Source organism: Phalaenopsis equestris, unplaced genomic scaffold, assembly GCF_001263595.1.
Source record: "Phalaenopsis equestris unplaced genomic scaffold, ASM126359v1 Scaffold231248, whole genome shotgun sequence".
NCBI classification, from domain to species: domain Eukaryota; kingdom Viridiplantae; phylum Streptophyta; class Magnoliopsida; order Asparagales; family Orchidaceae; genus Phalaenopsis; species Phalaenopsis equestris.
Window position 1 is genome coordinate 92,449 of NW_018249218.1, and position 24,892 is coordinate 117,340.

Sequence of the window (24,892 nt, forward strand, 5' to 3'; positions counted from 1 at the left end):
CTTCAACAGCAAAACCTGTCTTCCCCAGCTAAACCAATCTTCCTTCCTTAGACTTAAACAACAATGCCATAGGACTTTGAGGTTGCTTGCTTATGCAACGTAAATCCTCACCTTATCTTTAGGCCTTTGCATAGCTCTGCTATACAATATAAGCCCTGACTCGTCTCAGGATTCCGAGGTTGTTGTTTGTCACGACCAAATCCTCACATCTTCCAGGCTATTTTTTTGATCGTTTCACATGAATGTAAGCCCTAACTAATAAAATTGACTGGAAGAAACACTTAAATTTTTCTCCTCTAAATTTAAGCCAAACATTAGGATAGCTTGGGAAGTCACCGGGGTTCTCCTCTGGATTCATGACATCCCCTAGTTCTTACTCTTTTGAATTCTACAATAAAATGTTCCAAATTTGAACCAATCCTATTTCACACCTCTACGTCCGATCTCATTGAAAAGTCCTACCCTTTGAAACTCCTTGAAGATAATATTTCTTGATTTTTATCGAGAGTCTTCTTAGGTGACTTTTGTCATTTAAGATGTAATTAACTATAATGGCTTGCTCTTACAAGAAGCATGTCTGAACTCAGCTTAATATAAGCCCTATTTAATCATTTATATTAAATAGGGGAACTTGTCGGCAAATACACAGGAAAGGTTTCGCAGACCAGACGGACGTCATACTTTTCTTAGTTTATTTGATCGATCCTCATCCTCAAGTCTTGTGTTTATCCTTCGGGATAGATACAGGATTTGAGGTACAGCGCTCTTTCATTTAAACTATGAAAAATATGGAGCCAGCTTGATTTCATACTTTTCTAAACTTTAACTTCCTTCCGAAGCGGGCGACGGGATTTCGATTCCGGTGACCAACAGCTTCTTACGGGCAACTCCTCTAACCAAAAATAACGCCGACAGGTTAGTACATTGAAGCTCTCCTTAATTTTTCTCTTGTTTGTTCACCTTTGTCGTATGTTTTTTTTTCGGTTCCTCCCTTCTCCTGATTATTCATATGATCCAGAAAAAGATTTATTTGAAAAAGAGAAGTATACAATGATAGACAGACTGGTGACCCCTTCAAAAATAAAAAGGAGAGAAAGAATGCAAATAGTGTTTTATCCAAATACCTAACTTTGTGTGAGTTAGAGTGGCAAAGGGTGTGCTCATACTATTTTGATGGGGCTACCAGGCATGTCAAAATCTTCTGGATCAAAATGTGCCAGAATTTATCACTTTATCACATTGACACATTTAATTTTTAAATTAGGTTCTTAAAATATAGATTTATATCAAATCATATGAAACAAAAAAAATTAAAATTTTAAAGAGATTTCACCTTATTTATGGTCTAACAAATTCATGAAATTTAATTAAAAATATGTTTCATTAAAATATAATTAAAATATCATAAAATTTAAGAAAAAATAATTTATTTTAATTATATTTTAAGTAATCTGTATGACATGTGTTTGGTTATTTGGATTAGAAGCACAATCATATGACTATTAGATTATAATGTATTAATTTGAGTTGTTCAATGAATTATCCTCTTAAAAAATGTTCATTAATGCATTAAAACCTTGGGTTATTCTCTCATCTAAAGGATTTTGGTCATTTGAGTAACACATCTAAATGATATGCATGGGCGTCCCAAAAGTGTAATAATGAACGCAGAGAAATGACGAAATTATTAAACATATACATAAGAAAATTTAACATAAATCATATAATGCACATAATAAATGAAATAGTTTTTATAAGAAAATAATATTTAAAAAAAAAAAACTCTAACAAGTCATAATAAAATTCATGTTATGTGGTATGAGACAAAAAAAAAACTTGTAAAATTTGCTGATTTAAAATATAAAATGACGATCAGTTAATTTAAACTTCATTAAAATGCAAACATAAGATAAAGAATAGTATAATGATAGTATCCAAAAAAATCAAATACAATAAAAATTGAGCATTTGACAAATGCATTTAATCACTATATGATAAGAAAAAGAACTATGAATAAATATTGGCATTACAAATGATTTGTTGGACTTTTCTATAAGACGATAATTACGTTAGAATTAACCAACATGACCATATGTTTGATGTTTCACTTAGAAAAAATTTCAGCATCATTAAAATATAAAAGGATTAACACTTGAATGTGTTAATATAATTGATAAAAATCAAAATTATTATATGAGCATTCACATATACAAAGAAATCATGACATAGCTAATGTTAAAATACCATGAAGACTAAAGCCTCAAAGTAATAGTTCATGGAAATGCAATTATAATTAAAATGAATAAGTTTTCCGGTGGTTTCATGGATAACACTATTGATAACATGTAGTAAATAATCTAAAAAGATTGATAGTATTAATCAATATACAGTTAAAGGACCAATTGTTGGAGATAAAATATATTTCTATTGACTAAAATAACTTATCACATGAAATGAAACAAATGCAAATACTTAATCAATACCAGCACAAAAAAAGGTATTAATTTTTTAATGTTATAAATACATAATAATTATTGTGATATAAACATAGAACCTAATTATATAGAAAAAAAATTATTTTAAAATACAAAAAAGTGAAGTGCAATACATAACAAATCTCAACAATGTGGGCTAATGTCTTAACTACATAATCATCTAGTGATCATTAACATGCTTGTAACATTATTATTCGAAATTCTTGAAGACTTTTAATAAATAAAACTCTATTGGCAATGAGAACCAAATCCATAAGACCATAGGCATAAATCCTTATAAAGTCCAACTAGTGATAGAAATAAAATAATTAGGTGAAAGCATAAGGTTTTGGAATCAAGATATCAAAATACCTAGATGATTAAAGGGAAGGATATGATAAACTTGGAATCATTCAATGGCTAGAATAAAGGTCTAGGAAAGGGCTTGCTGACCTTTGGCTTCTCTCTAACATCAGCCAAATTTAATCTTTGGGTTCTTCCTTTTAATGGGTGAAAAAACAACTTCCGTAAAATTTATTCTCTGAATTCCTCCTTTCTCCCCTCTTTTTCAGCAATCCTATTCTCTAAAACCTTAAAAAAGGCATCTAAAGGATCTCTAAAATTCTATCAATATATATAGTGAATCACCCCCTTCAACAATCTTAAGAAGCCAACCAATAATCTCCATCCAATGGAACATTTCTCAACATGAACTTGCCAAAACTTTGTTGTATAGTGGGTTGAAACTCCAAAACTACTACAAAATCGAGTTGTACTACTATGGTGTTATCCAAAGCTCAACAGTGGTGCTTATAATGCAGTAAATTTGAGAGAAATGCGTAGAATTGATGCCCAAAGCACGTCAGTGTTGGGATTAGCATTGTGGTGCTTAACTTAGCATCACAACACAAATGAAGTGTGTTGTAAGTAACGTGTGACACATAGCATTGCTATTTCGCTTTGCTAGGCCGAACAAAACCACCTACAAAAGTTTTGAGCTATCGACAGCTCAACAAACACAAGGAAGTGATCATATTGTGCTTTAAAATAGTTCATGAATATCTTGCATCAAAAATGATGTCAACACTTTTATAGCACTATTTTTAACGACATTGTTTTTACTTGCATTGGTTAGTTCCTTAATGACCAAGGAGGTACCCTTAAACTAAATTTAAGAAAAGTTGAAGTGCTCTTTCATTCTTTTGAATCTATATCATAATCACTACCAGTATATACAAATTTTTTTTCATATCATCCTTTCATATAGAAAATTTAGAAATACAAAGAAAAATAGTTTCATGTATCATGTCAATATTTTTGTTACGTTCATGTGCAGGTTCAATAAGATTCTTCATAGCATTACTAATCATTCCTACAATAAATCTTAGCTCTCAGGAAGTCATATTATGATTCATGAAACTTCCTACAATCTACTTATAGTAATTCATATCAATTTAAGCTTTTTTTATCTTTCCAAACTTTATAATGAGGCATAATAATAGTTAGATTAGACTTGCATTCATCTATTCAAAATCTATGTAATTCATCCAAAAGAAACACACTTGATTAAAAAAACATACCATCAAGCTTTTACAAAACCTCAATGCCAAGGAAATAGCATATCTTGCAACGATTAATCATATCAATCTCATGATTAATTAAGTGTTTGGACCTGTTATTTTAACCCCCAATTAATGAACTAAGGTAAAAGGACACTTTTGTAATGTGATACCGCTCACCTACCACATCTCACCAACCGTTCACCTACCGCTCACCTACCGCTCACCTACCTCCCACCTACCCCTCTCTTGCTTCTATAAATAGAGAGGGTGTGAGGCTTAGGAGAGAAAGGGAAGAAATCTTAAGGGTGTGAGGCTTAGGAGAGCAAAGGGAAGAGATCTTAAGCTACCACAAAGGAGGAGAGAATAGCTAGAGAGCTAGAGAGGAGGAGAGCATCTTGAGACCTTGTATCAAGGTGTCGCTTGAAAGAGAGGTCTTAGAAGGAAGATGAGGGCTCATCTCTATGTATAAGCTATGTATTCTCTATTTCTTTTGCCTTAGTGAACTATTTAATTGATTCCCTCCCGTGGAAGTAGATCCAGTTGGATCGAACCACGTAAATGATCTGTGTTTGCTTGTGTTCTTTTTCGTCTCATTTCTATGCCAGGAAGTACATATCTAACAACAGGACCCATCAAATATTCATTCATCATTTCAAAAAAAATTTAATTCTTCCACTAAAAAGCTTACAACCAAGAAATAAGGTGTGTACATAATTACATATCCCAAAAGCTTCTTTCATGAAATTAGTATACATACAACTATACCATGCATGAGGCAAAAATTTATAAGTCTAATAAAATTACATCGATAGCTCGTAAACCGTATGCTCATTGCTTTTTTTTGTGCATAACTACTTCATTCTGTTCAACATATGAAAAGATATTTTATTATCTAGTTGACAAATGGGTCATAATATTTGAGCTATATGTGCTATTACTAAACAAAAGTTATCCCTTTGTGCCTGTAAACAATTCATTATAATCGACTTCATATTGTTAAGCATATCCTTGTGTTACAATCCTAGCTTTGTTTTCACTTTTTCCATTTTTATTTAATTTAGTCTACTCCATATTATGAAGGACAATCAAATTTTTTCCAATTTTCCATTTAATAAGCGTTCTAAAACTTTAAGAATATCAAATTTTTATAATTTCTCCATAAAAACTATTTTTTCAACTAAAATCATAAATGAATGTGAGCTTGTAACTTTTATAGTCGCTCGAGATGATTATTTGGTTCACAAATGTCAACATTCACCAACTAAAGAAATTCCCTAGCTCTCTAGTATAGTCATCACAGGAAAAGAGTTTGTTTTAATTTCATTTCAAAGAAACAATTTTACACAGTTTTGAAGCAGGTTGGAAGTTTGGCATGCTATTTACCATTTCTCTCTGTTGAAGAGTATTTAATCATTTAAATCCCAAGAGACCACATTGAAAATGCATATATTGTGAAATGTTTTTCATGTTTGTATCAAAATAAGTGGAATCTATTTAGTGAGATATAACCTTTAAAACATACATTCAAGTGGAGGTCATTTTCATATCAATGGTGATATTTTTCTGAGACGGAAACACTTCGCTTTGCCATGCTGATATAAACTGCCAAGTCCCTTTTCGTCTAGCTGTCTATCTTGATTACACCATTCACATTGGCCATCAACAAACTTTCTTCTTGATATTCAACATAGTTTGCTAATTTATTCTTGTTAGGACATTCTCATGCATAGTGTCTAGATTTTTGATAGCTGTAGCGATCCATTATAGCCTTATCAAAAGACATGTTGCATCCGCTTCTTCTTTTTCAATAATTTCCACCATTCTGGCATTTCTCTCATGAAGACTTGTCGCACCGTCTTTGTGATAATTGTGTAGTTGTGGTGATCCACTATCGAAAGACATGGACGGTATTATTTCTTAAATTTCAAATATATTTTTGTATTTTATATGATAACCAACAAACTTTAGAATGAATGTAAATAAATCCTCATCACAAAAAAAGCAGAAAAACAAAAAAAAAATATTTTGTACATATTATGAAAATGTCCTTATTACAATTCGTCATGAAACAAAACTTCTAAATGATGAGATAATGTTCAACTTTTTTTTAAACCGGAATTAAAAAACATGCATATGTGAGAAAAATTTGTTGAAGTCAAAGTGGAAGAAATAATTTGGCGAATTTGTCTGGCTTCTTGTTTGGACAGTCCATATTTGGCCCCACTTCAACATTAAAAAAGAGAGACCACCGTCAATAATGCTGGCAATGAGACCCAAACCGGATGTCCTACTCGTCGCCAAGTCATTCTCCAGAGGGATGAACCAGCCCACAATTAAACCATGGCAGGACGGTTTTAAGCCCCTTCTCGTCAACCAGAACCACAGTGCTGTCTTGAGTTCTCGACCAACTCAGGATCTCTCGAGCCATCGCATTCGATCGCCAATCCAGCCGATCCGTAGTTGTAGTTCCTGTCATTCGTTGGTTAATTTAATTGATTTTTTAATGTCTATGATGTTAAATGTGATTTTAAGAGCGTAGGCTTACCATGAGAGTTGGATGGGTCCTCTTCCTTCGTAGTTTTTGTTTCGACAGTCAGGTTATTTGTTGTCCGTTGAGTCACAGAAGTTAGATGATGGATTAATTAAGTTCTTCTTTCAAACAGAGGCCCTTGATCAAGCATATCGTCCGTCTGCAGCCATTTCTCATCCTTGTGTTAAGACACTCAGATTATTTTTTAATTGCAATGATAGTATATCTGAAGCTCTTTTCCTAACCATTTTTTTTTTCCTCCTATCTTGTTTTTAAAACATTTTTAAATGATATTAAATAAATTTATTGCCTTGCCCCAACCGACTCCAGTTGTTAGTCCAATTAAATTTTAAATTACTTTAAACAGATATATGCACAGCTTGACTTGTTCTCTGCCTGGAAAAACAAAATTAAAAATATGTGGCATTTACGTACTATACTTAAATAATGGGTCGGCTCTAATCTTAATGAAATTTGGCGGTCGACAAAGAAGATGATGTAGGAGTTTGGGGCTCACTTGGGATAGTCCGAATGCCCATATCTTACTTGCCTTCTTCTGCGAGTTGAGAGAAAAAATGTCCCAAGATGGATATAATTCGACGACACTTCTAAAGTCTAATAGCACAAAACTCACGCGAACGAATCCACTTGCATTCCTCAACCGAGTCGGGCAAAAGATGAAAACCGCTCGGATCTAAAGTAGTCGGTCGGAGCCTCCCGGTCCATCCTTTGGCCATAGCTATTTGGGAAATGACGAAGCCTGTCAGTCAGTCGGGCTCTCCGCACGTGGCCGCCTGAACTAAAATACGGGCAATTGCCATCCCAGGCTCCCGGCCCCATCCAGGTGGACGTAATTTTTGACTACGGACACTATAATTATTTATTGACCAAAATGCCCGAGCTGTACAATTTTATCAAGGGTACAGAATGTTAGCCGCATCCCTCTTTCTTATAAATAGTATGCTCGTTAATGAATATAGGTGTCGGCCGGGAATATCTGAGGTTGATTTGTTTTTTTTGAAAAAAAAATAGATTTAATTTAATATATATAGATAAATTTGATTTTGGAAAAATAGTATGTTAATTTTGAAAAATAATGTTTCAATTTTGAAAATATGACCGAACCGATCTCATATATACAATAGTTTAAATGATCGAGGATAACAACGCGAATGATGCATCTACCCCGGGAAATAAGAAATGAGAAAAGAGATGATTCTCGTTCTCAAAACTCCACTCTTTTTCTCTTTCACAAACTACTAAAGCTATCGCCTTGAACTTGTCTCAGTGAAAAGAACGAAGCTCCAAGACAGAACCGAGAGAGATACCCATATTCTCATTATCGCAGACCAGATAAATATGGTCCAAGTAATAAATGCTCAAGTTTCCTTAGGATCCCAATTCCAACTAGAACCCCATGCTTCATTAGCCCATACTGCTCTAGAAAAAATACATATGGTTAAAAAGGTAATCTAAGGAGATCAAAATGTCTCCAGAAGATGAACCGAATACAGCCTTTCAGACACCCATCAGGATTTTCTGCTACAGAGTAATGCCCTTTGGACAGAACTTTTGTCTATCCATTGTGAAATCACTTTATAGAAAGAAGCCTAACAAGAATTCTTTGGAGAGTAACCTTGGGTTTTTTGGAGCCTGTTGGCTCACATGTTGTGAATGACAGGACTGAAGTTTATATGCTTAGGCCTAGGAGTAGGTCCAGTCACGTACACTTTTGTCTAGATGCATTTTTCTACTCTTGTTAGTGATGCTTTATTAAAAAAATTAAAAGATTCATTACACTGTTTAGTCTGCGAAATCATTTTTTTTTAATAAACCGACAACTTTCCATATCTAATATGGAAGATTAGATAGCATTTATATTAAGCTGGGCTCCAAAGTTCCCTATAGAGGCAAACCCCTATAGTTAATTACATTTTAAGTGACCAAGGTAGCTTAAGAATACTATCAATTCAGACTAGTGGTTTTACTCTCAAGAATTCCAAAGTTTAGGGTTTTTAAGACTGGACATTAGAAATTCAAAAGGGATTGGATCAAATAGGAATAGTTATTTTCAAGAATCCAAAGGAATGAAAAGTAAGAGATGTCATTGATCCGAAGAAAATCCCGTGACTTCCCAAGGTATCCAATTATTTGGCTTCACCTCAGAAATGAAATTACTTTATGTTTCATCCTGCCAATTTTGTTATTTTACGGCTTACATTTGTGTGACATGGTCATACAAATAGTCTGGAAGATAGGAGGTTTTACGTCGTAACGAATGACAACCTTGAAGCCTAAACCGCGTTAGGGCTTAGATCACACAACATGATTGTGCAAAAGCCTAAAGATGAGTTGAAGGGTTTATGTCGTACTAGACGGGCTACCTCAAAGTCCCATGGCGTGTCACTTAATTCTAAAGAAAGATATGTTGTTGTAGATCAGGTTGCTCTATCGAAGTTGTTCTTCTATTCATCTTTGTTATGTTTCCCATGGTATTAGCTTGAAGCTCCTCATTGAAGTGACAACTCCAGATCTTCGAGGGTTTAAGGTTTTACAATTTTTATGTCAAGTTTGTTGTTGTTCAAGTGTCATTGGGGGGGGGGGGGGGGGGGAGGGGGGGGGTTAAAGTTGAATAGAGAGACACCGGTTAGGATCCCATGGTTTTCTTTTTCCAGTACTACTATTTTCTTTTGGATTTACTTATTCTAAACGAGTTGTTAAGCTCATTTAAATCGGAGAGACCTCGTTAACAACCATGGGTTATCTCATCTGAGATACTCTCACAAATTCAAAAGCACGTATTATGTTTGTTTGTTGTTTTGAAAATATTGTTTTACTTTAAGGAAATAAAATATTGTTTTAATTTTGAAAATTGTTGTTTTGGGCTTTTGAAAAGTATCTCATACCAAGCATGCATAATACATTAAAGCGGTAATAAATTGTAGAAATAAAATGACTTCAAAAGAAACCACAATTCATTACTTGTTGGGCCCTTAAGGGTTTTAAGGATGATTTTTTGAAACAAAGCATAATGAGTTCAATTGTTCCTCAAAATGTCCAAAAGACTATAAAAGTGTTTGGGGCATAGCTCTAAGAAACTCTTAAGAATCCTTTAGACTATCTTGAGTTAATTTGAACATATTATGTTGTTGAATAGAGAATCCCGATGTTTGTTAGGTTTAAACTGCACCCAGTTCACTATCTCAATTAACCAGTGAGAAAAGGGACAAGAAAGCTTGAGCTTGTAGTGTTGGAGGAAGATTAATTATGGTTCTATGTCCAATTAATCCTCAAGTATTGTTAGATTGAACTTAGCTCACATCAAAACTCAAAAGACACTGGGGGTAGATGTGCAATTTTGAAGAAAGAGGTCAAATTAATAATATTTAACTAAAAGGTTAATCTATAATTCAACCATTGGTTTGGGGATCCTAGATTGGTGTATTATTGACTTCCAAATTTATTTCCCAACCATTTAAATCATTCAAATCAATTTCATCTTCCAATGTTCAACAATTGGGATAATTAAAGTTATACCCTTCTTCTTTAAAAGAGGGGTTCATTGGTTTCTATCTCTTACCCTCATGTCTCAATCACTTTAGGATATTACTTAGGATCAAGACATTTCTCTTTAAGCTTTTAACCCCTCCTAAATTTTCAATTAGGGTGAAAGGGTGGAAATTGCAATCTTGCCCCTAGGGCTCCTATCTTTATAAAAGTTTTAAATCAATTCATATGTACTTGAGAAATTATTGACCTCTCTTTCATGGGTTAATTGAGATATCAGAGAAGGAATCATATTATTTCAATCTTTTTTTAAAAAAAATTATTTAACTATTTTAAACAAAAAATAAGAATTTCCAAAGTAAATTCATTTAATCAATCAAAATAAAGCTTCTATCATTGATAAAATTATTGGAGGTTCACCTAGGTTTGAGAGACACTCACATAAAATTACATGAGTTTTTAAATAATATTTTAATTATTATAATTAATTGTTTTTTTAAGGATTAATTAAATAGAAAATACATTTTATTTTGAGAAATTAATTTTATATTTTTCTTTTATCTCTATAACTTCAAAGAAACTCAAGGAAATTCATTTCATATTTCTTTTATATTTATTTTATTTTTTATAATTATTTTAGTGAAAATTTAGGAAAATACATTTTTAAGTATTTAAAAATACATATCCTTATTTATAAAATCAAAAAAAAAAAATTCTAATTGATCCCATGTGGTTAGGGAATAATTAGAGACATTTTTGTACATTCTTATATTTCTGTGATTTTTTGAATTTTTTATTATTTGTAAATTCAAAAATAGCCCAAAAATGAACTATTTATCATAATGTCAATTTTATTTTTCTTAGGTGCCCCTAGTTACAAGGAATTCCCAAAACCACTTTTCAAAAAAATTTTAGTTATATTTTAATTACTATAATTATTTTAATGTTAAAACTTCTTTTTTCTTGAAAAATAAACTTTAGTGGTTAAATTAATTTAAAATGCCTTCAAAATTTTACAGAGGGTTAATATAGTTAATATCTCTAGTAAGGATCAATTTTTATAATTTTTAAATTATATGTTTTTATTTAAATTTTTATGGGTTTTAATGACTTAAGTTAAGAAATTACATTATAAAAACATTGAAACTTAGATTTTATTTTTCTTATAATCCTCTGGCCACATAAAACCTACCAAAATAAATTTCATAATTTTTTTACCTTTGTTTTAATTTATATAATTATTTTAAGAAAATATATGACTTAAATTTGGAAATTAGGGTTTACCATGCTATGAGTGTTCTCTGACTTTGAAAAAATCAGAGATACTCCTAGACATGGAGAGAGTAGACCCTCAAAATTTCACACCACGATGATTAATATTTAATTTCCTATGACTTAAACAAGATTTAGAGTATTTAATAAATTTAAAAATAAATATAAGTCAAATAATTTTTATTTTTGGTCCAAATGATTCTCCTCTGTTCACTGAGCATATGAGTTCTTTTATCTTTTTTATCATTTTTCTACACCAAGTTATGAATTTTCTAAGTTTATAAATTAATTGAAATAAAAAATAGGATAGTTTACTATTTATCCACGTCGGCACCACGTCCTTCCATGACAACTCCGAAAGACCACGTTGTGCGCTCCTATTTAACGTTGCCTTCCGCGCAGAGCTGAATCCTCTCGCGCTTTATGTTTAGTCTCATATATAATTATTTGAAGAAAATATATGACTTAACTTTGGAAATTAGGGTTTACCATGCTATGAGTGTTCTCTGACTTTGAAAAAGCCAGGGATACTCCTAGACATGGAGAGAGTAGACCCTCAAAATTTCACACCACGATGATTAATATTTAATTTCCTATGACTTAAACAAGATTTAGAGTATTTAATAAATTTAAAAATAAATATAAGTCAAATAATTTTTATTTTTGGTCCAAATGATTCTCCTCTGTTCACTGAGCATATGAGTTCTTTTATCTTTTTTATCATTTTTCTACACCAAGTTATGAATTTTCTAAGTTTATAAATTAATTGAAATAAAAAATAGGATAGTTTACTATTTATCCACGTCGGCACCACGTCCTTCCATGACAACTCCGAAAGACCACGTTGTGCGCTCCTATTTAACGTTGCCTTCCGCGCAGAGCTGAATCCTCTCGCGCTTTATGTTTAGTCTCCTCATCCGACTCCTCGTCCGTCGTTCAATGGATGCACACACAAATGAATGAAATATGTTCGTTGTCCCTGAGTGACTTAACCGAAAATCATCCACACTAAAATGTATCAATCACTATCAATACTCAACAAAATCACTCACGATTTGTTCCTATAGCTTCATCTACTTGAGACAAACACATACATATGGTAAAAAGCAAATGAAAAGCAAGTTTACTTCATAATTGGTGAAACCGAGAGCATTTTTAGGGTTAGTGAGCTATACTTTTGCCTAAGAGGTGAGGTCTCGATTGGGTTAGTTGCAAACGTTCGTTGTAACCTCGAGAAGCTCCTCTAAGCACCAATTCGAGCTAAGGCTGAGCCTAGGCAAGAGTTCAATCAAAGGGTAATTCGGGGTTGCTCTAACAGACGGTTAGAGTGCTTGAGAGAGGGATTTTGATGGGGCACTTCCTCGTTTGGTTTGAGGAAGATTTTGAAATGATTAATTTGAAATTTGGTCGAATTTGGTGGAGTGACAAAAAAGGCTCTAGATTTCAAACTTGAAATTAGGGTTATGCAGTGGAGGAAATGGCTGAAATTTGTTTGGGATGAGCTTAGAAAGGTCCGGGGAAGCTTTGAGAGAAATTTGAAGTGATTTCCTTAAGCAAATGATAGCACCTCTCCCATGGTCTTAAGTGGGAAGGTTTAAATAGAGGAGGAATTAAGGCTGAATTGGCCAAGCCAAGGGGTAGAGAAGAAAGCTTTAGTGGAGGGCTAAGCGGCTTAATTAGCCAATGGAAGTGATCCCCATTGGATGGGTGAGAAATTAGGTTTAAGCCAAGCATGTCTTTCTTGGTTTTGGGTTTTTTTGTGACTAGATCGGTTGGCCAGGCCAAGTGAGGTGGTTAGCTAACTCAAGGAAGGACAGGGAGCATTTAATAGTGATTAGCTTAAACGTTTGATGGTTGATGGCATGAGATAGAAAGCTTAGCCAAATTTCAGGGCAAGCTTCCTTGATTTGGGAGACATTGGGTCTTAGCTAATTTGATTAGCATCCAAGGAGGGTAAACATGACAGGAAAAGATTAAGATTGGTTAATGTAAAATGTTTGAGTTGATTTGGGGCTTACGTTCAAAATTAGAGTTTGGGCCAAGAATTAGATTTGGGCTTGGATTGGGCTAGGTTTATAAATTATTTAAAGGTTTAAATGGTCCATGGAGATGTCATGAAGAGTTCAAGAACTGAAATTGGGAGAATTGAATTGATTAAAGGCTTCAATTGGATGGAATTTTGAAGTTGGTCCAATTTGGGGCATTTGGTATGGCTTGGATTTAGGTTGGGTTTAAGCTTGGTTCTAGGCCAATTGAGGGCTCAGATTGGTCTAGGGGGATGTTATGAAGAGTTTAGAATTCAAATTTGAGAAAATTAGATAGGTTATGGGGTTCAAAATTGAGGAATAGACTTAATTATTTATTTCACTTGAATCTTTCTAAGGAAGAAAACTTAAGAATCCTATGGTTAATGACAGAAAGTTTTAGTAAAAAAATTTTTAAATATAGAATTCAAAAATTCTGAAATTAATATTTTTCTAAAAATCCCAAATTTGGAAAAATTTCAATTAAATCTGAATTAAAAAGAAAAACAGTATTCAGAAATTTTATACTAAATATTTTGTTACCTTATATATCATCTACTTTATTAGAAATTCTTTTAAGTTGTGCTATAACATTTCTTAAACAAAATTTTAGGTCATCTAAAAGAAACCCACACCTACAAGTTAACAATTTTAGTTTTAAAAGTTATAGTGTTACATGAGGACAAATAACATTTAAGTTTGGGGGAATTTGATACGCCTAAAAAATGACTATTTTTTCATCTACATTTATATTCATATTTTAAATGATATTACATTTTAAAGGAAGCTATTTGCATGTTTTTGGCTTCATGTACAAGAAATGAAATTTTGGAGAAAATAAAGAAAAATTGGTGCAATTTAGAAATAAAACAATCAAGGAAGAAAATTTTGAACTGGTCGATATGTCTTTCTATGTTGAATCTCCATTACATTTATCACATATTTTTAAATAAAATTACACTTTAAAGAAATGTTATTTTCATGCTTATCTTGTAGCTTTAACAATTTGGAGCGAAACGAAGCTGAAACAGGGCAAACTGAGTTGAAAGAGAGTGAAACAGTGGAGTAGGGTTCACGGTGGAGCCTAAGTGCCAATCATCCTCGGAAAAGAAGTGCCTAGTTGCCCTAAACTGGAGCCTAGGCCCCAAAAATGGTTAAGGGGCGGTTTTTGGGCAATTTCGGGCTATTTTTTTTGGGATGTTCTCAAAGATTTCAAGCAACTTGCATGCCCCATGGAGTGGTTAAATGAATCTAGAAACTTGCAAAGGCTTTTGAATGAAGTGGTGTGTGTCGTGGAGTTAATAGGTGTTTCTCTCAGAAAAATGAGGTGCTTGGCCTCTCTTTAAAAAGGGGCTTGGTGTCTCTCATAAGAGGGGGTTTTTGGAAAGATTTTTGGCGTGAGTGTAGAGAGGAGATGGAGATGTAGATTTTCACAATGTCTCGAGAGATTGGTGAGGGATTTTGAGAGCTATGTGTAAAGGACTTGTATGAGCATTGCATGGATCAATGAGAGACTTTGTTGGAGGGATTTTCATCTTTCTTCCAGAGGGAAAAAGCTAAGCATTGTGTTTTTCATTATCTTATAATTGTTGTAAATAATTTCTATTGGATTTTCTTTGATTTTATGAAGTTATATGTTGTGTTTAATCCTTAATTTTTGAGTATTTTTCCTTATTCTTTTCTTTTGATGTGAAGTTGTGACATGAGTTGGAAAATTTGTTTCATGGAAGAATTGTTTTTGTTTTAATATGATGAGTAAGTTGGAAAATATCTCCTTCGCTTCATTGACATAAATTAATTGGCAATAGGTTATGTTAAAATCTCTTGTAAGTGAATCTAAGACTTGGGAGGGTAGTGATCTGGCAACATGAGTGTACTCACATTGACCGGGTGGCTATGGCAAAGTAGTTTAGGTGGCAATGCAACTTTTAAGGAAATAAAATTTAATGATCTGTTTCTACTAGGAGCTTCTAGGTGATAGATAGCTTCATAAAACTAAAAGAGTAGTAGGCTTACTTATACACTCGAAAGAGGATAGGTAGACATATGTTTCTTGTTGGCACATAATTTATTATATAATTCTATCAATTCTTTTAATGCTAATGTCATTATCTTTAATTTACTTTTCTTTTGCAATGAAATGGAAGCAACATTTAGGAATTTAGATTTGAATAGATCTTCTGTTATTTCATTAATGTGATGGTATTTTCACCGGTTCTTAATTTACTTTACAAATTGATTACTTGTAATGTTAAAATCTGTTGCTAAACATAATGATTCAGAAGGGCTATGATTTCACCCAACTAGTAAGTATCACACTTCACTTTAAAGGAAGGGGATGTCAAGTCCAAGGAGGAGTGAAAATAGATAGCGAGATAATTTTTTTATGGACATAAATTGGTGATTATTGAGTGACAAGCTAGAACCTCCAATTTGATCCAGAAGTTGGGAACCTAACGTTAGATGTTAGCCTCTAGGCGGAGGGATAGTGAGAACTCTAAAGTGAGAGCTAGTATCTTCTAGCCGAACCAAGGATTTAAGAACTTGACTCTGGATTAGTCAGTGCTTTTTATGCACATATAAGAGGGTAACAAATAGGTATGGTCCTATTTGTCACTGACAACATTATCTTTTAGGCATTTCATTCCTAAACATTATATAGGTCATTGCACGAGAAGGGTAGTCCTTATCCTTATCATCTCAAAATTCTCCAAAAAAAATTATTCAAATAAGTTATCTTTAGATTTATGATTTTCATTTAGAAATAGTTATTAGAAAAACCAATTTAATTGACATTCCAAACTAATACCTGATAGTAGTATACTGGAATTAGCCTAAGTGACTTCTTACCTCGCTTTTTTTTTTTGGATCGATAATGGGGTTTTTAAAGTTCTATATTACTTGAAATGATATGTATACTTGTTTAGTACCCCTAGTGTGTAAACTATTAATAAAAAAATCTAAAAAGCATGTTGATTTTGTACACTAGTCGCTAAATATAAATAGGGTCAAGTTTTTTGACATCTTTTGGAAGTTAAATTACTGCATAATTGTGGGTTGGGTCAAAGGTCTTTAACCCTGTTTATGTGACTGACATACGAATTTGTCTGGAATGACATCTAAAAAGTTGAATTTTAATTTGTCATATTTGAATTTTGTAAACATTAAACAAACAAAATACAAAGTTTTATTTAAAAGTACATTCTCTTAGAGTATTTTTCAAAAGTCAGGCATTCATGAATCAATCACACTGACGGGTTAAAACTACCGATCACCCATGAGTACGAGGGGTAACTCTTCACTAAATGTTAGGGGGTAGTAATGTTAATTCATGACCCACTCACGAGTTTTTGACATACATTACTCCTCACATACCGAGATAATGTTCTCTTCATCGCTCTTACCAACAATACCTTCAACATGCACTAGCTCAATGCTCCATATATGGCTTTTAAAATGTCCCTAATTACTGTAAGGGTTTGAGTGTAAGGTTCAATCTCAAATCCCTAAGCATTGGGTTTCATTGTAGCTTAAGTTGTAATGGGAATTTTTATTGATGATTTAATTAATTGGAAGGGTGCTAAATCACATCATGGTGTATCTCAATGTTTTGTGGATGATTTTCTTCAATAAATGGGAATAAGTTTACATGTACTCTAAAATTTCCAAAATTTTGCAAGGGTATCCGAAGAGTGACTCCAGACAACCTTGGAATCTCTTAGATTATCCCAAGTTCATTGGGCCTTATCATATAGTTTGATTAATCACTCAATGTCAGGTTAAAGTTGTATTGTTGTGTTTGAAGTAATGCTCAACATCGTAACTAATTCATGAACTAAGGTCAAGTGATTAACTTCAACATCCAATTGAGTTAAGTGAGTGAACCCCCGTCTGGGGCATGCTTATAACACTTGAGGGATTCACATTCAGAATTGAGCTTGTAGTGTTCTAAAATGTTTCATTAACAATTATGTGTTTTGAGCTAAACCCCAAATTCATTTTTTGGTCAAGCCTAATTTACTAACAAGCTCTTAAGGGGTTTAAGGGTAAATTTGTAATCAAAAGTTCATGACATGTGTTTATCTTTATTGAAATATTGAATTTGGTTCACCCATTAATTTAGGGGTTCAAATCAATGGTTACTTTATCTCTAAATTCATCTCCTTTACCCTTGCATCTTTCAAATCTTATTTCTTCCAAATCTCAACAATTTAGACAATCACAATTTTAACCTTTTGGAACAATAGTGGTGAGTGAGTTGCTATCTTATTGCCCTTTGTATTTCAATCACCCCAACAAGTTAATTTTCATCATTTAAGTCCCTCCCCTCTGAGTTAAGTGCAAAATCCCCAAAGTAACAAACCTACTCCTGGGATTTAAACACTAGTACTCTCAAATTATAAGTGCAATGGTCATGCAATTTCACTGACCTCCGATTCGTGGATTAATTAAGTTAATAGAAAATAAATTAAATTTTAAAGATTTCATTTTATTTTTATTAATTATTTGTACTCAAAATAGTGAATTTAACTTATTAACAAATTTAACAACTCAAATTAGGTTCTCTATCCTTCAGAAGTTATCAGAGGACTAACCAGGGTAAATTTTGTGGTTTTTTAAAATATAATTTAATTTTTATAACTTTTTTAAGGGATCATTGAAAGAAATTTAAATAGAATACAGTTACACTTTAAATCAAAAATATATTTTTCCCTGGTTCCCTTAACCACAGAGAACTCACCAAACATGATTTTGTGTTTTTGTATTTATATTTTATTTTTACTAATTATTTTACTAAAACACTGGCATTTCATTTAAAAATAGGGATTTTATGGTTAGGTGTGTTTTCTGACTTTAGAAAATTTGGAGGACACTCTTAACAACAAGACTAACAAATCGTCAAATTTCAAGTTATGGTGATACATTTAATTTTCTATAATTAAAATAAGGTTTTGGATAAATAATTAATTTAAATAAAGTATTAAATGACTTATTTTAATTTTTGCATTAGTAATTTGTTCTTTGTTCACTGAGCATTAGAATATTTTTATTTGTTTTTTTTTTGATTTTTTTACACCAAGATATGAGTTTTCAATGTTTAAATCAATTTCTAGAATTAATTAAACCAAAAAATGCCAATTTTTTTTAACTTAACCATGTGGTGCTGACTCATCCTAGGCAAATCTGAAGGACGACGCGAACAAAACCATTGGGAAACTTCAAAAATTGAAATAACACCGGTATACAACCAAAATAATATGTGAATAACACTAGCAATAAGACCGCGACGTCACAAGGCAAATGACATCGGGGAACAGTGTCAATACTACCTAAATACTACCGCAACTCATGAATAACACGAGAATAAATAGAAACATCGGAATAGTGTTTCTACTACTCGGATACTAACAAAATAACATGTGAATAACACGGGTACTGTTCATCATTCTCAAATTCATATAAGTGGTAAACCGTTCAATTTAAAACATCAAGATCTTGCTCAATACTTAATGAAATTAGAAACGGTTTGATCCTACACCGTCATCTAAGCATGTAAAAGATATTCATATGTTCTTTTCCCAAATGTCCAAAACTGGGCAAAAATGACATTTTATTTATTCATAGCTTAATCCAGAAGGTGTAGCCTCGATTGGATGGTTTAAGAAGCTTTGTTGGAGTCCCACAAACTTGCTCCAAGCATTGAATTAATCCACGAACGTGTCCAAGTACGAGCTTGATCAAATGGGTGGTTGGCCTTTGTCTATAGCTATGGTGGAGGGCTCGAGATAAGTGAGGGTTGGTGTATAATGATATTTTAGGGTCTTGGGAAGCTTGTAGAGTGATTGGTTTGATGTTTTGGTGAAGTCAAATTTTCAGGCCGAAAATTAGGTCTTGCTTTAAGGTTGAGATTTGGGGCTTGGCGAGTGGGGAAAGGGGGTTAGGAAGCTTAGGATGAGGTTATGGAAGGTTGCAAAGAGGTCAGAGGAAAATTCGGCAGGACTTCACCTTAGCTCTCTTGGTGTTGCCTTTTTCTTGAACGTGAACGATGGCCTCTTATAGGCTCGGCCAAGGGGAGTATGCAAAGGAAAAATTGCCAAGTAAAATCTTCAAGAAAACAATGATGAAATGGCCTTTCAAATAATTCATGAAGGAAATTTCAAAGAAGGTATTTTCACAAAAACAAGAATTCTCATTTTTCCCGAACGAATGATTAATTTGAGAGCCTTGGGTACAAAAGATCTCGAGCAGACGGTGATGGACAAAGTTAACAAGTCCTTTGCCGTGCTTGAGTGAGCCAAATTATGAGAGGAGAAGCCATGGTTTTGTCTGTCTAGGTGTTACTCGGGTTGTGTTCTGGTTGTATTCTAGTATTATTGAAGACTAAAACATCGCAATGGCTTTTCATGTGGTGTTATCTGAGGTATTTGGGTTTATGGAAGTGTTTAAAAATGTTTGGGAGGCTTTGGAAGTAATTTGAAATTATTTGGGTAATTAGCTTTGGAAGATTGGTGTTATGGAGGAGTTACTTGGGTGTTATTGGGAGTTTGGAGGTTATGAAAATGTTTAGAAATTTTTTTGAAGGGTTTAGGAAATATTTTGAAAAGAAAACTTGTCGTTCATATGTCTTTGTTATTGGTCATTCGATTCTTTCGAGATTCGTGCTGACATATTTGTTATACAGAGTTAAAATCTTATTATCACATAGTAAAAAAAATTGCGGCTAAAAGAGTACCAGAGGGGGAATAGTGAAAACATGAAAATGAAAATCCACTCTAAATTGGAGGAGTGTTAATAAATTTATTAGGGCCATAATTACTAGGAAAAGTGGAGGATTTTGCTCTCTCAAAGCTCCCATTTCTCTTTGTTAGGATTTGGGTTTGAGCACTACAAAAATAACTATTAATGAGCTATACATATAAAAAGTGCAATGTAGAGTATAAGGTGTGTCTAGCATAAATAAGGATTTTGAGCTGTCAAACTCAGAGGAGATGCTGTTACTTTAGGGCTTAGAGATAGTGAAAGTCAAGTCAATTCGACGACTAGATTGGTACTTTTTGGCCGAGCTCTTCCTCAGTTACGTTGATGAATCCCAACAATAGGCAAGCGAGCCAGTCTTAATTTTCCTGGGGGAGTGTCTTGAACTAAACATGCATTTGTCTTTTCTTGCCTTTCGTAGGGCAACTCCGTCATTTGGGTGTGCATTAATTATGTTTTCATTATAATTTTCTTAATAGTTATGTAAACAAAATTATATTTTCTTAGTTGGGTACAAATTTTATTATAATTTCCATATAATTTTTAATAGTAACGTCCTGAGAACAGCCTAAGATCTATCGTTTAGTGGATTTGCTTTCGTGTTTGAAAAGGCTTCAAGTTATCTTGAACATGATAAAGAGAAAAAATGAAACAATTTGTTTTATTAGATAGAGATTAATTTCGAGCTATATATACAGAAGCTGCAGGCAACACATATTTGTTGAAGAAAAAAGGTTTTCCACACTGCTGGTGAGACGAGAGATGGGATATCTAGAACTCATCGTTGGAGCTCTAACCGTGGCCTTGACCACATGGATATGGAGCTTTCTGGTTTCGTTTGCTTGGAGGCCATATTTGAAAGCAAAAAGGTTGAGGGAACAAGGCGTTGGGGGTCCCAAAGGCAGCTTCTGGTCTGGATGTGCAGACGAGATCAATCATATGAAGGCTGCTTGCGGAGATATGGTCTTCGACATCAACTCACATGATTATCTTAACAAAATTTTCCCTCACTATATCAAGTGGAGTTCTCAGTATGGTCAGCTCCCAAAAACCTTTTTCTTACTTTCTTCATTCCATATTTTCTTTGAAAATATATGAATAGAACTGGACGGATATAATTGGGTAATATGAACCATCAGACAACCTGTAATTTGCTTATGGAAGAAGTTCTTCTTTCTTGTTATTTTGATATTTTGTTTTCGGGTCCACAATTTCGATTATCAAAATTTTGCTTTGCATGATGAACACTCGTATCTAACAAGATAATAAGATTGTTATACTGTTCGTGGTCCGATTTTGGTTGGCTTGCAATTTAAAAGGAAATTTCGTGTTTTTTTTATATAGCAACAGTCATTAATATCAATTTATTGAACCTTTGTTAGAAGAAAAATCCAAGAAAGAAAAACTTGATGAAGAGGGCTAAGGTTGTTTTTGCTTCAAATATGATTTAAGGTACGATTTAGTAACTTGTAAATTAGAATTAAAATCTAATGATAATCTAGCATGACAACGTTAAACTTTATTATATTCTGACGAAGTATTTTTCTTTCGTGTGAAATTGGGATTAAATTTTGATGTAATTATTAATGATTCAAAACTTTAATTTATCAATATAATAGAATTTAAAATATTACATGTTATTTGGTATAAATTGAATTAAATTTCACTTAAATCGTGTCTAAAATAAGACCGCGAACATCTCTGTCTCTGTTATGTATTTGATTCGAGACAACAATGAACAGTAACCATTTTATGAAATAAATCTCTTGCATTTTTGGGGCAGCTATTGCTTTTGAAGCGAACGTGAAGCATAAGCAGAAATAATCATAAAAGAACTTTCGTAAATTCCATCCAATTCTAATGTATATACAAATCTAACACCAAATCTTTAGTTTTTATATTTTTATTTTTGTACCGCTGAAATCTTTTTCATATCACATAAAAAAAAACACTATTTTAACTAAGACAAGAAGTGAAATACACCTGTTCATATATATTCAAGGTGAGGAATGTAAAAATCAAAGTTTAGTGATTAAGACATAAATACATAAGAACTGTAAATCTTCCTAATATTATATTATAAGATATCAGTAGACCGCCGTGTACTCAAAAAATTCACATAAAATAGTATTAAGAATTTAACTTTTCTACTAAGTTGCAAAAGAGACAAAAGTTCTTGCTAGCTAGAATAAGGATTTTGCAGCTATTCTTTGTCCTCTCTCCAGTTAAAGCAACAAGCTAACATGGATAATTTTTTCTTCCGTTGAACCAAAAAAACTCCTTCTGTCAAGCACTCGGACGTATCAAACAACTAAAGAAATGTTCAAAGGTCGCCCAATTATTTAATTAATTGACATAAATCGTTAGCTTGTATTGGCCGGCTCAACAAGTAGCTCATTGGAGATTTAAAGCTGAAATTAATTTCCTCTAACTCGTAATTCTTTCTATCATTTTTTAATTGTTTAAATTGACTCCTGTTCAATTATTTATTATTTGTGCCCATCCTGAAAAACATCTACCAGATATGTTCTGGTCGTAACCTGGAATGGTTTAATTGATTGGCACAGGAGGAACATTCATTTATTCCATAGGAGAGAAAACAAGGCTTTTCATCTCAGATCCAGAGCTTATAAAAGAAGTACTATCCAATAAGTTTGGTTTCTACATGAAGCTTGACCCAGGTGCCGGCATCACGGCTCTACTAGGAAAAGGATTAGTTCTAACTGATGGTGAGCAGTGGACAAGACACAAGAGAGTTGTCAACCCGGCTTTCACAATGGAAAGAATTAAGGTAACAAAATTATAATTTTTTTTTAAGGCATGGATATTCATAAACGCATCAATATGGTATGAACTCCCAACCAATAGGTTAATTGGTTAAGATGACCTGCATTAATTTTCCTTTTTCCTTACAATTGTCAGTTTTCATTTCGATAAAAAAACAAAAGAAACGACAAACCCGGGGAGTCAATTTATTTTAAAAGTATTTCGGCTAGGCTTATGCATGTATGAATTCCCCTTCGTTTGAGTCAACTTTATGGCTTCAAAGCAATTAAATATTGAGTCTTTTCATTGAAGAGAAAACAACATGATATTTCTTCATTTAAATGAGTCTTTTCTTCCGAAATATCATGTTGTTTTCATATCTTAAAATGAATTTATGTGCCAAAATAATGTATAGGGTACATATTAATGAATTCTAAAAATTATTTTTTTTTGCGATTTTTTTGTTTTCTAATATTAAAAAAGATGTTGATTTTGCACTTTAATGACCATCGCCATGTATGTAGACGCTGTTTGCCATTTGTTTTCATTTTGAATAAAAAACCTTAATGAATCATAAATATCTATAATTCACTACCTTTCTGCGGTTCTGAAGTTTAAATTTTGGGAATTCTTGTTTTTTTTTTTTTTTGGAAAATTACGAACACTTCTTAATAGTTATTCTCTGTGGATCATGATCTCATTTAGTTGGATGACCAAAAAATATATAAATTATGTTTTCTATGACCAAAAAGTAAATAAATAAAAAAGATTTATCATTCAGTATAAAATTATTAAAATATTATTTGCAATTCAAAAATAAATAGAAAAGTTGTTGGTATGTTCTCTATGACCAAAAAGTGATCATATTGGGCCAATAAAGTACCAACAGGATTATTGAACTTCTTAGTCCAACCACTTCAACCAAGATCGATGAGTACCTAAGTTTAAATAGCCGAGTGCTTGTACTCAATTAAAAGATATTAATCAACAAGCATCGTGGAAGCACAAATCATCTGATAGGCATCCTTCGACGAGCTAAGCCAAGGAATGTGTGGTTAAACATCAACACCCAAGGTCACTTTGTCATTTTTTATTGCCTCATTGGAGAAAGAGCCGACTCGCTCCAAAGGACAACTGTTCTAGGAGCAAATTCTCAGAAGGAGGCTAGATAAGTTGAGATATGCGACCTGATGATATGCACAGAGAAAAGATGGAGAAGTGCATCATCGAAAGAGGATAAAGTACGAAATAAAATCATTCTTTTGAAATGACCATAATATTATAATATCCTTTCATTTTCTTCTCTTTAACCAATTTTTTTCTTTCTTTAGTAGCTCTTCTATTAAGGTGTGAATCCACAAAGAAATTTTGATTCAATATTATTAAAAGGTTTGGTAAGTGTGGATCATATCATAAACAAGAAGAGGGGTCACACTAGAACAAAAGTCAAACCATAAAAAAATGACCAATATGGATTGCACCGGGGAGTTTTTCACCTAGCAACTTAATGAGCTAAAAGAACAACATATGATGAAGATTAAAAAAAATTTAGTGTAAACAAAAGAAGAGTAGGAAATTCCACCTCAAAAACATCTAAGAAGCTTTTTCACCTATTCCAATGGACAAGGATACCCCATACTATCTTGAAATAGCTTTCTCAACCACATGTGAGTACAAAAGGAGGGTCAAAATTCCTTGATTTATTAGTTAAAGAGTTTATTTTCTAAGGAGATTACTGAAGATGAAGCACTGAAGTGCCTCAAGATTCCATATTTGCAATTTTTTCGAGATTATTCAAATCTTATTGATCGCATCATCTTCTTTGAGTTTACCATTTATCTGCTAAGACTAAACAACACCAGAAAATCACATAATTTTTATGAACCTAAAAGAGACAGCATTTTGGTGGTTTAAAAGCCTTGATTTCTTTTTAAGCAAATTTTATACATATTTTTGTACCATAAATGGCCAATTCTAATGACAACTTAAGAGTTCGGAAGA

At 32.9% G+C, this 24,892-nt stretch overlaps 1 protein-coding gene across 1 annotated transcript in view; it reads left to right on the forward strand.

Annotated features, from left to right (window-relative positions):
- Nucleotides 1–20,805: 20,805 nt before the first annotated feature.
- Nucleotides 20,806–24,892, forward strand: part of LOC110038118 (cytochrome P450 709B2-like) — a 16,975-nt gene continuing 12,888 nt past the window's right edge. The window contains exons 1-2 of the mRNA XM_020742887.1: nt 20,806–21,161; nt 22,693–22,916. Coding sequence (XP_020598546.1) covers nt 20,888–21,161; nt 22,693–22,916 — 498 coding nt within the window. The 5' untranslated portion in view covers nt 20,806–20,887. The remainder of the gene's footprint in view (nt 21,162–22,692; nt 22,917–24,892) is intronic.